This window comes from Salmo trutta, chromosome 10 (genome assembly GCF_901001165.1).
Source record: "Salmo trutta chromosome 10, fSalTru1.1, whole genome shotgun sequence".
Taxonomy (NCBI): Eukaryota; Metazoa; Chordata; class Actinopteri; order Salmoniformes; family Salmonidae; genus Salmo; species Salmo trutta.
In genome coordinates, this window is record NC_042966.1 from 16893148 (window position 1) to 16906096 (window position 12949).

General features: G+C 42.6%; 1 protein-coding gene across 5 annotated transcripts in view; it reads left to right on the forward strand.

Annotated features, from left to right (window-relative positions):
* The window catches only part of ca10a (carbonic anhydrase Xa), a 321877-nt gene that overhangs the window by 163512 nt on the left and 145416 nt on the right, over positions 1-12949 (forward strand). For 3 of the 5 annotated variants that reach the window (XM_029764666.1, XM_029764668.1, XM_029764667.1), the window contains one exon: positions 11870-11914. The exons of the other annotated variants lie outside the window; for them this stretch is intronic. In XM_029764666.1, coding sequence (XP_029620526.1) covers positions 11870-11914 — 45 coding nt within the window. The remainder of the gene's footprint in view (positions 1-11869; positions 11915-12949) is intronic. 5 annotated transcript variants of the gene reach the window in all.

A 12949-nucleotide genomic window follows, 5' to 3' on the forward strand; every position in this document is an offset into this window, starting at 1 on the left:
CAGAGTGGTGTTCTTTTGACAAACCGTTCTCTCATTAAGAACCTAAAATGAAATTTCATCTTTGCACAACAATTCCATGTTAATCTGATAACTAGAATGTGTCGACTTTCCAAGATACAGTTTATGTCATCCTGTCATTAGTAATAATGTCTCAGACAACAACTGATCTAAGATCATATTCATTAAGTACCAACATATATTTTCAACTGCTTGGATTACCGAAATATGGTTCCGTTTCTCATCTTTTGATGTCACCAGAATCTTCATGTTAACAAAGAGATTTTCAATAGTCACATCGGGAGAGTAGAGAGAGAAAAAAGGGGAAAGGTATTTATGGGGGTCATAAACCTCCCCCATCAGGTCAACGTCATGACACTAGCTAAGCAAATGCCTCTGAGATACGAAAAATAAGGCCATACACATAACGTTAATTAACTAGCTAGGTTAACAATGCACCATAATCACAACTCATGATGTTCACTATTCATTCATGACTACACGGCCAGGCACGACTCCAACATCATTAAGTTTGCTGATGACAGTGGTAGGCCTGATCTCCAACAACGATGAGGCAGCATATAGGGATGAGGTCAGAGACCTGGCCATTGGGTGCCAGGACAACAACCTCTCCCTCAACGTGATCAAGACTAAGGAGATGATTGTGGACTACAGGAAAAGGAGGACCGAGCATGCCCCCAATTCTCATTGACTGGGCTGTAATGGAGCAGGTTGAGAGCTTCAAGTTCCTTGGAGTCCACATCACCAATAAACTAACATGGTCCAAGCACACCAAGACAGCCGTGAAGAGGGCACGACAAAACCTATTTCCCCTCAGGAGACTGAAAAGATTTGGCATGGGTCTTCAGATCCTCAAAAGGTTATACAGCTGCACCATCGAGAGCATCCTGACTGGTTGCATCACTTCCTGGTATGGCAACTGCTTGGCATCTGACCGCAAGGCACTACAGAGGGTAGTATGTACGGCCCAGGACATTATTGGCGCCAAGCTTCCTGCCATCCAGGACCTCTATACCAGGCAGTGTCAGAGGAAGGCCCTAAAAATTGTCAAAGACTAAAGCCACCCTAGTCATAGAATGTTTTCTCTGCTACCTCATGGCAAGCGGTACCGGAGCGCCAAGTCTAGGTCCAAGAGGCTTCTAAACAGCTTCTACCCCCAAGCCATAAGACTACTGAACATCTAATCAAATGGCTACCCAGATTATTTGCATTGCCCCCCCCTCTTTTACGCTGCTGCTACTCTCTGTTATTATACATGCATAAATGACTTTAATAACTCTTAACTACATGTATATATTAACTCAATTACCTTGACTAAACGGTGTCCCCGCACATTGACTCTGTAACGGTACCCCCTGTGTATAGCCTCGCTATTGTTATTTTACTGCTGCTCTTTAATTATTTGTTACTTCTTTAAACTGCATTGTTGGTTAAGGGCTTGTAAGTCAGCATGTCATTGTAAGGTTGTGTTCAGCGCATGTGACAAATTACATTTGATTTGATTTCCTACCCTGCAGGAATCTGCAGGTAGCTAACCAACCAGGTTCAATGTTAGCTAGCTAACATTACGCTATAGCTAGCCAAGCAAATGGCTCTTTCTGTCAACATTAGAAATGTGTAATATCTGAAAATGTAGCTAGCTAGACCCGTATACATCATTCATGGTTGGACGTGTCTCCTGTCGGATGCCATGGATGCCCTTAGTTTGAAGATGTAATCCGCAAACAGGTTTTTTCTCCATCTCCTTAGCTATCATACTCGAATTCCACTGATTTCAAAACTCAGTCCTCCAGAAAGTGGAGAGCAACACTTATGCAGTTTTAATACACGATACATTAAAAAGCCGCGCTAGACAGAATTAACTAGACATACTGACCAGCTCAAATTGACAGAAGCACGCTATATGGCAGACCACTCATTATGTCAGCCAATCATGGCTAGCAGGACGGTTGCAGGCTTTTTCTTTGGCTTAACCAACTAGGCTCATAATTTAACAATTTTATTCATATTTACAGATGACATAAAAGTTTGTTATTATTAACATTTATTTACCTAGGAAAGTCAGTTAAGAACAAATTCTTATTTACAATGACGGGCTAGGAACAGTGAGTTAACTGCCTTGTTCAGGGGCAGAACGACAGAGTTTACCTTGTCATCTCGGGGATTAGATCTAGCAACCTTTCAGTTACTGGCCCAATACTCGAACCACTAGGCTACCTGCTGCCCAATTAAGGGACATGAAGGTTCACATGTTCGAGAAGGCATTTCTTCCAAAAAATGCATTTTGATAAAAAAAATGTAGTTTACGTTCAAACGGCTCTCCTGTGAAGTAGTGACCTGCAACATACGCCTAGCTTCCTGAAATGGTCACATATTTGAGATTCTTCAAAGCAGCCACTTTTTTGTGTTTTCTTTTTTTGTGGATACATACCTCGTAAATATATATAAACATATAAATATATTTTTTAGAATATAATTTTCCCCCTCTGTTTTTTTTGCCTTGATGACAGCATTGCACACTTTTGGCATTTTCTTTATTTTTACTATTTTCTACATTGTAGAATAATAGCGAAGACATCAAAACTATGAAATTACACATTGAATCATGTAGTAACAAAAAAGTGTTAAACAAATCGATATATTTTATATTTGAGATTCTTCAAATAGCCACCCTTTGCCTTGATGACAGCTTTACACACTCTTGACATTCTCTCAACCAGCTTCATGAGGAATGCTCTTCCAACAATCTTGAAGGAGTTCCACATATGCTGAGCACTTGTTGGCTGCTTTTCCTTCACTCTCTGGTCCAACTCATCCCAAACCATCTCAATTGGGTTGAGGTCGGGTGATTGTGGAGGCCAGGTTATCTGATGCAGCACTCCATCACTCTCTTTCTTGGTCAAATAGCCCTTACACAGCCTGGAGGTGTGTTGGGTCATTGTCCTGTCGAAAAAAATATGATAGTCCCACTAAGCGCAAATGTGATGGGATGGCGTATCACTGCAGAATGCTGTGGTAGCCATGCTGGTTAAGTGTGCACTGAATTCTAAATAAATGGCTGACAGTGTCACTAGCAAAGTATCCCCACACCTCCTCCTTCATGCTTCACGGTGGGAACCACACATGCAGAGATCATCCGTTCATCTACTCTGCGTCTCACAAAGACACAGTGGTTGGAATAAAAAATCTAAAATTTGGACAATTCAGACCAAAGGACAGATTTCCACCGGTCTAATGTCCATTGCATGTGTTTCTTCGCCCAAGCATGTGTCATCTTCTTATTGGTGTCCTTTAGTAGTGGTTTCTTTGCAACAATTTGACGTTTTTGTTTTAGTCATTTAGCAGACGCTCTTATCCAGAGCGACTGACAGTACTGAATGCATACATTTCATTTCATGCATTTTTGTACTGGCCCCTCGTGGGAATCGAACCCACAACCCAGGCGTTGCACACACCATGCTCTACCAACTGAGCCATGAAGGTTCAGTCTCCTCTGAACTGTTGATGTTGAGATGTGTCTGTTACTTGAACTTTGTGAAGCATTTATTTGGGCTGCAATTTCTGAGGCTGGTAACTCTGATGAACTTATCCTCTGCAGCAGAGGTACCTCTGAGTCTTCCTTTCCTGTGGCATTCCTCATGAGAGCCAGTTTCATCATGGCGCTTGCTGTTTTTTGAGACTGCACTTGAAGACATTTTAGAAGTTCTTGACATTGTCCAGATTAACTGACCTTCATGTCTTAAAGTAATGATGGGCTGTCGTTTCTCTTTGCTTATTTGAGCTGTTCTTGCCATAATATGGACTTGGTCTTTTACCAAATATGGCTATCTTCTGTATACCACCCCTACCTTGTCACAACAGAACTGATTGGCTCAAACGCATTACGAAGGAAAAAAGTTCCACAAATTCACTTTTAACAAGGTGCACCTGTTAATTGAAATGCATTCCAGGTGACTACCTCATGAAGCTGGTTGAGAGAATGCCAAGCATTAGCAAAGCTGTCAAGGCAAAGGGTGGCTACTTTGAAGTATCTCAAATATAAAATATATTTTGATTTGTTTAACAGTTTTTTGGTTACTGCATGACTCCATATGTGTTATTTCATAATTTTGATGTCTTCACTATTATTCTACAATGTAGAAAATAGTAGAAATATAATTGAATTAGTAGGTGTGTCCAATCTTTTGACTGGTACTGTATAGTTTGTATCTAGAACCCTGCTACACAGTAAGACAAGAGGGTTCCTCAAGGGTTCTTTGCAAATGGTGATAGATCTCAAAGAACCCTTTTAGGCCTTCAATGGTTCTTTGCCATTCACAAAAGGGTTCTTTTCTCTTTTAATGTAGGGGCGGTGGCTCATTATAATATCCTGGGGTGTGGTTTGTGTACAGCTCATTTTGTACAATGACACTGAGTGAGTGTCATTCCAGTTTATCTAATCTGTTGTGTTATGCCATTCTATTTTATATATGTTTACGGTTACTGTGACAGTATTTTGTGAAATACTCATGTATGGCCTTCTGTCAACTGAGAATGGTTGATTGAGTCAGTAGTTCTCAATTCTCTCCTCAGGGACCCCCAGCTGTTCCAGAGATAGCACACCTGATTCAACAAATAATAAAACCAATGTAATTTTACCAATATAATATGGATAACCAGAATAAAAAAATCCTTTATAGTTATTTTAAAGGATCTACAAAGAACTAGTCATGGGAAACATTGGCTTTCTGAATGCTTCGGAGCTTTCATCAAATTGTGCCGAAAAATAGTTAATTACTCTGAGCTTCATTATCATTTCACGATGCACATTAGTGACATCTGCTTGTCAACAATAAATAGCAGCGTGTGATTATCAGATGGATATTTGTATACTATATAGTACCAAATAATGGTTATTTGGATGTAGCCATAGTGGATCCCTTTTCGGTGCTATATAGAACCTTTTTTTGAAGGTTCTATAAAGAACCACGCTCATAAGGTTCTAAATGAAACTTGGAATGGGCTATCGAGTGAAGCAGCGGTCTAAGGCACTGCATCTCAGTGCAAGAGGCAACGCTGCAGTCCCTGGTTTGAATCCAGCCTGCATCACATCCGGCTGTGATTGGGAGTCCCATAGGGCAGCGCACAATTGGCCTAGCATTGTCCAGGTTTGGCCGGGGTAGGCCGTCATTGTAAATAAGAACTTGTTCTTAACTGACTTGTCTAGTTAAATAACATTTTAGGGTTCTATGAAGAACCATCAATAAAAGGTTCCATGAAGCACAAAAAAGGGTTCTGCTATGGTTACAAATTCCAAAGAAACTTTGCTTTATCAGTACATTACTGTAAAGAAGTGCTTTCTTTACAATAATATACTGTTAAAGCAAAGTTACTTTGGAATTTATGGTAACATACTGTAACTTTTTTTTACAGTGAGTAACAGTTAACTGGCTGCCAGTAAGTTACCATAAAAATAAGTTTCACTTTTTACTGTCTAGCTCTGGAAAAGCTGGGGGTCGCTGGGGAGAGAATTGAGAACCACTGATTTAATCAAGTGTTCTCAATTGACACCAGGGCATATGTGATTTGTTCAAAATGAACCGTCACTGGCCATTGTCATATTAAACATGTACTTGCATAACACGGCAGATTAGATAAACTGGAATGACACTCTCAATCACAGTTGCACAAAAAAGATGTGAGCAGAGCAAACCACACGCCAAAATATTCATATGAGCCACCGTCCCTACATTTGAAGTATCACTAAAAGAGGAAACAACCCTTTTCTGAACTGCAAAGAACCATTGAAGGCCTCAAAGGGTGCTTTGAGTCATTATGGTCCCACATAGGACCATCACCCTTCCAAAGAACCCTTGAGGGACCTTATTTTCTAAGTGTGTAGCCACTGCATTATAATTGATGGCTGCTATTGAGGAATGGAAATACTGCTGCTATTCCAGGGTCTAAAAGACGTAAATTTACCTGGAATTATGGTGAAAGAGATGCATGGAGAGGGTGATCCATCGGGTAAGTGCACCCCAGAGGTAAATGCATAAAGCTGCATATATCTGAGCTGTCAGTCACACAAAGGCTCACACACACACACATACGCACGCACGCACGCACACACACACACACACACACACACACACACACACACACACACACACACACACACACACACACACACACACACACACACACACACAGAGACACAGACACAGACACAGACAGATCTATGTGCTTCAGTTTGAGGTGCAGTTTCCATTCTCCATCGCATGCTGTGATCTGAAACAACTGCAGCTTGTTGTGATGTTGTTCCTCTCTGTGGTGAAACTCTAAGAAATAAGTGTTGTTCTCAGATCGTTTATTGCTAATGACAATTGAAGGACAGCTACTTGTATTGTACTAACATCTAAAACTACTGAAACAAAACTTTTCTTTCGTTTTCTGCTTGTACTGTACTCTGAGTGTGTTTCTTTTCCATTGTCTGTTGTTTCTGACCAGTAGTAGACTTTTGGAATCATGTTAACATTATCATACAATGTAAATGTAGTGTTCTAGTCATTTAGCAGACACTCTTATCCAGAGCGACTTATAGGAGCAATTAGGGTTAGGTGGTTTCCTCAAGGGCACATCAACACATTTTTCACATAGTCGGCTCTGGGATTCAAACCAGCCCAAATGCAAATCCTCTAGAGTTTCCTGTGTTTATTTACAGTACTTTATGCCTATAGTGTTAACTTCTGTTCTGTGTGTGGATGTGTCAGCTTTTTCTGTGCTGAATATATCTCTGTCTGAGCCAGGCTGGGAGAGCATAAGGACGCTTCTCAGGCCTTGATGTTGCTGCTGAGTTCTTCATTTCAGACCATCCAACGCTCTGAAAAGCTATGTAATGAATTCACTTTATTTTGTGCTGCAGCAGTGTTAAACCAGCTAGTTTTGTGGGGTTTGCACACTGTAAGCAGTTCTGTATTTTTGGACTTCAAACTCACTGGGTTGGAGTCAAGGCCCAATATAGCCTTCTGGTCAAAATGTTGTAATGAACTATAGACCCAAATTGACGTCACGTACAGATGTGCGCAACTCTTGACTGCAGTAAGAAAGCCATTGCCATCTGCGCCCATTCAACATTTGTATTACTTCCAAACAAAATAACTTTCTAGCCAAAGAGACATTTTACTGGTTGAAGTTGAATTCTTTAAGTATAATGCAGTTGATTTGTGATGATGACACAAACATTATATTTAACAGGACATTCATATGAGCCTTACAATCTAATTATAATCCAAAAGTAGTGTGAAATGCACTCATAAGCAACATGTAAATAGAGGCTTTTTTTGCTAGCCTTCTATAAGAACTCCCCGTGTTCTTCCACCATCTTGCTATGTTTGCAAACACAGAAAAGGGTCTATATGGAAGCATTAAATAATGTGCAGCTATTTCTATCCCTATTGCAGTCATATTGTTAATGTTATACCATGGTGCTGTAGGCTTAGCTTTGGCTCTCCGTTAGTGTTGTCACGATACCAGAATTGTAACTTCGATACCAGATTTAGCATCACGATACTCGATACCATCACCATGCTCAATACCAAAATGATACCAAAACGATACCACGGCAAAAAAAAGAAGGCGTATGAGCCAACGTCACAGAATGGCACTTGATCCAGACAGATAAACTCAGCTAATGCTGTTTAATCGTTAGGCGTCTTTTGAGTTCAGTATGTATTATTTTTTCAGAGAAAGCCATGTTGTCACGTCCTGACCAGTAAAAGGGGTTATTTGTTATTGTAGTTGGGTCAGGACGTGGCAGGGGTGTGTTTGTTTAATGTGTTTCGGGGTTTTTGGTTTATGTTCTATGTTTTCTATTTCTACGTGGGTTTTCTAGTTTGTCTATTTCTATGTTAGTTTTGGGAACGACCTCCAATTAGAAGCAGCTGGTTGTCGTTGCTTCTAATTGGAGGCCATATTTAAGTGGGTTTATTTTGTCTTGTGTTTGTGGGTGGTTGTTTCTATATATAGCTGTGTAGCCTTACAGGACTGTTTTCATCGTTGTTTGTTATTTTTGTTAAGTGTTCACGTTTATTAAAATAAAAGAAGATGAGCACTGCACCCGCTGCGTTTTGGTCCCATTATTACGACGCATATGACAGAACCCCCCACCACCAACGGACCAAGCAGCGTGGAAGGGAGCAGCACCAGGAGTGGAGTAAGCGGCGTGCTCGGGAGGTGATGGCATCCTGGTCACTGGAGGAATTGGAGGCAAGAATTGACTGGACTTGGGAACAGCTATTGGACTATTGCAACAGCCTGCCGGGGAAGCAGGTGGAGGTGAGGAGGCACCCCCCCAAAACAAATTGGGGGGGCACACGGGGAGTTGGAGTAAGTCAGGCAATAGGCCTGAACCAACTCCTCGTGCTTATTATGGGGAGCAACGGATCGAGAAAGCACCGAGCTATGCGGAAATGCGCACTGTATTGTCTAGACGCATTCAAAGGCCGGTGCAATCGGTGAAAGCTCCTCAGTATGGCCAGGCTATGGTGAGCACTCAGCCAGGAAGGGTTGTGCAGGCCGTATGCTCCAGACCTCCAGTGCATCTCCAGGGTCCAGTTTACCCTGTTCCTGCTACTCGCACTAGCTGAGTGGTGCGTGTCACCAGTCTGGCACCTCCAAAGCCAACCCCACGCACCAGGCCTCCAGTGCGCCTACCCAGGCCAGTACGTCCTGTTCCTGCTCCTCGCACTAGCCCAGTGGTGCGCATCCCTATTCTGGCGCCTCCAAAGCCAGTCCCACGCACCAGGCCTTGAGTGCGCCTGCCCAGTCCAGTATGTCCTGTTCCTGCTCCTCTCACTAGCCCTGTGGTGCGTGTCACTGGTCTGGCGCCTCCAAAGCCAGTCCCACGCATCAGGCCTTCAGTGTGCAGTCCCCGTCTAGAGCTTCCGGCGACAGTGCCCCGTCTAGAGCTTCCGGTGACAGTGCCCCGTCTAGAGCTTCCGGCGACAGTGCCCCGTCTAGAGCTTCCGGCGACAGTGCCCCGTCTAGAGCTTCCGGCGACAGTGCCCCGTCCAGTGCTTCCGGCGACGGCCTACAGTCCGGCGCAGCCAGAGTCGGTCCAGAGCCTTCAGTGGTGGGCTACAGCCCTGAGCCTTCAGCAGGGGTGGACAGGTTAGAGTGGGGATTAAGCCCGGAGCCAGAGTCACCTCCGTGGGGGGAGGTTTGGGAAGGGGGGGTGTAGCACAGGAACCGTCGGTGACGGTGGCCACCCTCCCTTCCCTCCCTTTATTTTGGGGTTATTGTTTTGTTAGTTTTTGTTTCAGGTGCATCCGGGGTCTGCACCTTTGGGGGGGGTACTGTCACGTCTTGACCAGTAAAAGGGGTTATTTGTTATTGTAGTTTGGTCAGGACGTGGCAGGGGTGTGTTTGTTTAGTGTGTTTTGGGGTTTTTGGTTTATGTTCTATGTTTTCTATTTCTATGTGGGTTTTCTAGTTTGTCTATTTCTATGTTCGTTTTGGGAACGACCTCCAATTAGAAGCTTGCTTGGTTGTCGTTGCTTCTAATTGGAGGCCATATTTAAGTGGGTTTATTTTCTCTTGTGTTTGTGGGTGGTTGTTTCTATGTATAGCTGTGTAGCCTTACAGGACTGTTTTCGTCGTCGTTTGTGTTCACGTTTATTAAAATAAAATATGAGCACTGCACCCGCTGCGTTTTGGTCTCATCATTACGACGCATATGACACATGTATGCATCAATTAATCAATTATCCAATAATACAATCCATTTAATTTGTTTTTAACAATGTAACTACATAGTAACATACTGATAATAACATATTTGAATGGTAAATCTATTTATAAACTAGGTAAATCAAGATGTAGCCTAGGCCTATTCTCAATACAGGTGAATGCATATTCAATAGGAGTGTGTGCACGCATTGAGTTGTTGAGCTTGTTTTGACAGGCTTCGTGGGGCTACAGATAAAAAGCAATCTGTTTCCCTTCCATTAGGGACCGTAACGCAAAATATACTATTAATATATACTATTAATATATAATATTCATTCATTCACTTGATCATCTCCCTCACACAGAGATACTGGTAGAAAGTATCTCTGCCTCATGTCTCCTTCACCGAATCAACTGGCTCCGCATGCAAAGCTGGGTAAAGAGACAGCGCACACTTTTATAAAATAAGACATTGCTATTTCTATGAAAATTTTGTTGATCAGTATTATAAAAAAAGTCCCAACATGTAAGGGAAACAGATTGCTTTTCATCTGTAGCCTCATGATTAAGTAAATGAATAAAGTTGTGAAAATCTGCATATTTTGTGTTATGGTTTGCATATTATCACAAACGAAGTACTAGGGTAGTGAATTGATGTCAGCTTCAGCTGTAAGCTAGCAAGGAAAGTTAGCCTACAAAGCTGGAAGCTACCTGTATCTTCTTGCGTTGTAAAGTGTTCAAGCCTGAATGGACATTGTTCTGAGAACCAGAATGAACAGTTTCAAACTTTCTACATGACGTGGTGCATTATTCAAGAGTGTTAGCTTCTGTGCAGCATAAGCATGGAACTTACATGATGCAGCCCAGACTCCCAGTGATGTTGTTCCTCGTCAGGATGGTCTAGATAGCGAGCTCTAGCAAGGAGTAAGTGGAGGAAGCAAAATAAATGAACGGTGTGCTCGGGGACGTCGGCTGTGCTGATAGACAGATTTGTTCCTCTCAATCAATATACGACGTGAGACACATTTGACAGAAATTCTAGTATCCAACCGCTTTTTATGTTCTCATAACAAAACAATAACGAAGTTTCGGTATACTGTGCAACGCTACTCTCCATATTATGAACTAGTTATTATGTCCTCTGGCGCTAACTGTGTCTTGTTGAGAGTTATCTCTAGCTCTTTACCAAGTCTTTACGAGTTGAGGAAACACTGTACTGATCATCACAGTATGAGAATCCCCCTTCTCCACTCTAAAGCCACATGGTTTAGTCCTGTTAGCTAGCTATTAGATGCTGATCCGAAGATTACTACTCGCCACGTAGGATCCTTGGAAGAAGTGCCCTCAGAATTGGCATGTATGTAAGTGTTTTATTTCCTGGGCTAATAATGTAATGTTCAATTCAGTGTAGTGGATTGGTCATGATGAGTAATCTAGTGGTTTTATAGAGTTATGTTCAGTCCTGGATGTCAGTTTGACATCTAGGTTAGGTAATCGTGACCTGGATGGGGAGTTTATGCACTGTGCATGTTTTCTATTTTCTATTCATATTCAGGGCATCTGCCTGCAGGCTTTTATCAGAGCTCTGTTTAACTGTCCATAACACACACAGAAACAGATGACTGCATACACACACACACACACACACACACACACACACACACACACACACACACACACACACACACACACACACACACACACACACACACACACACACACACACACACACACACACACACACATATTCCCTATCAGATTGAGCAGGATCTGAGAGAAGTCCTGCCCAGAGAGAGAGAGAGAGAGGGCAGGGGAGCAAGCAAACCCTACCATCCTCTCTGCTATGCTATTCTCATTCTGAGCCATCATCCTCCCTTCATCCCACCGCCCGCTGGTGACTTAGCGCCGGCTCACTCGCCAGAACCGGCTCCACCAGGGGTTACCAGGAGCTTACCGGCGGCATGAGCCCATACAGGAAACGGTGCACCGCTGCCCAACAGTTACCCTCCTACCGTCCTGCCCTACAGCTGACACTGTGATGTTTTCCGAACCGTGGTCTCACTGCCGCAACAAACATTCATATTAACTCTGATTTTATATTGAGAACATGTTGATGATTTTCTGATGTTCTATTTGTTTGCATTAGAATATCTGCCGCAGAGAAGGAGGAAACGCTGATGGACCATGTCAGGTGTGAACGCAGTGAGCTTCACTTACTTCTCTATCCCTAATTAGATCCAACACAGAGGCAAGGGAAGGCACAGGTGTGTGTGTGTGTGTGTGTGTGTGTGTGTGTGTGTGTGTGTGTGTGTGTGTGTGTGTGTGTGTGTGTGTGTGTGTGTGTGTGTGTGTGTGTGTCACACCTGAGCAGTGTTAGCACATTTGACTGCCACCTGGTGCAGCACAAGGCACTGATCTAGTACGATGCTCCAGGACTAGACTATAGCCATGAGCTGAAAATACAAGAGAATAATCAAGTCTTAATTACCATTCACCACCCTCTCTCTGTCTGTGTCTACCCCTTTTCTCTCGCTGTCTCTCTGAGTTCTAACCACGTAGCTGTTTTAAACCTGGGTTCTTTAAGCTGGCTGTGCATGGGCTATTTAAGCTCTCTCTCCCTTTCTCTCTCTTTCTCTGTTTGAGTTCTAACCACTTAACAGTTTTTAACCTGGGTTCTTTAAACTGAGCTATTTATTTAATCTCTCTCTCTTTCTCATTCTCTCTCTCTCTCTCTCTCTCTCTCTCTCTCTCACACACACACATACATACATGCACACACAAGCTTATTTCATTCTTTAATGTGTCTGTGGACAGCTTGGGGCACTGAGCGTGTCAGACCTGGTGTTTAACAACCTGCCTTTGCTCACAGGCCATAGCAAATCAGTTATTGATACTTATGCTGCAATGGAAATCAAGCCGCCGTGTGTTATTTAGCTACAATTCCACCATGTTCACTGACTTATGGTTAAAGCAATCAAATCATCTGAAGTGGATAATAGGCATTTCTATTTCAAAGCCAAGAGACTTAGTATTTCACATCTCAACTCCATGAGCTTCAAAAGAGATGCTTACTTTGTCTCTAAATAGAAATGACACAAAAAAATATATATACTGTATATATAAAAAATAAGTGTGTTGCTATAGTAATTCAGCTAACTTGCCACAGTGTGTGTACCTGTTGCCCATCACCAAGTGTAGCCAGCTCTGGAGAGTAAACAACATACAC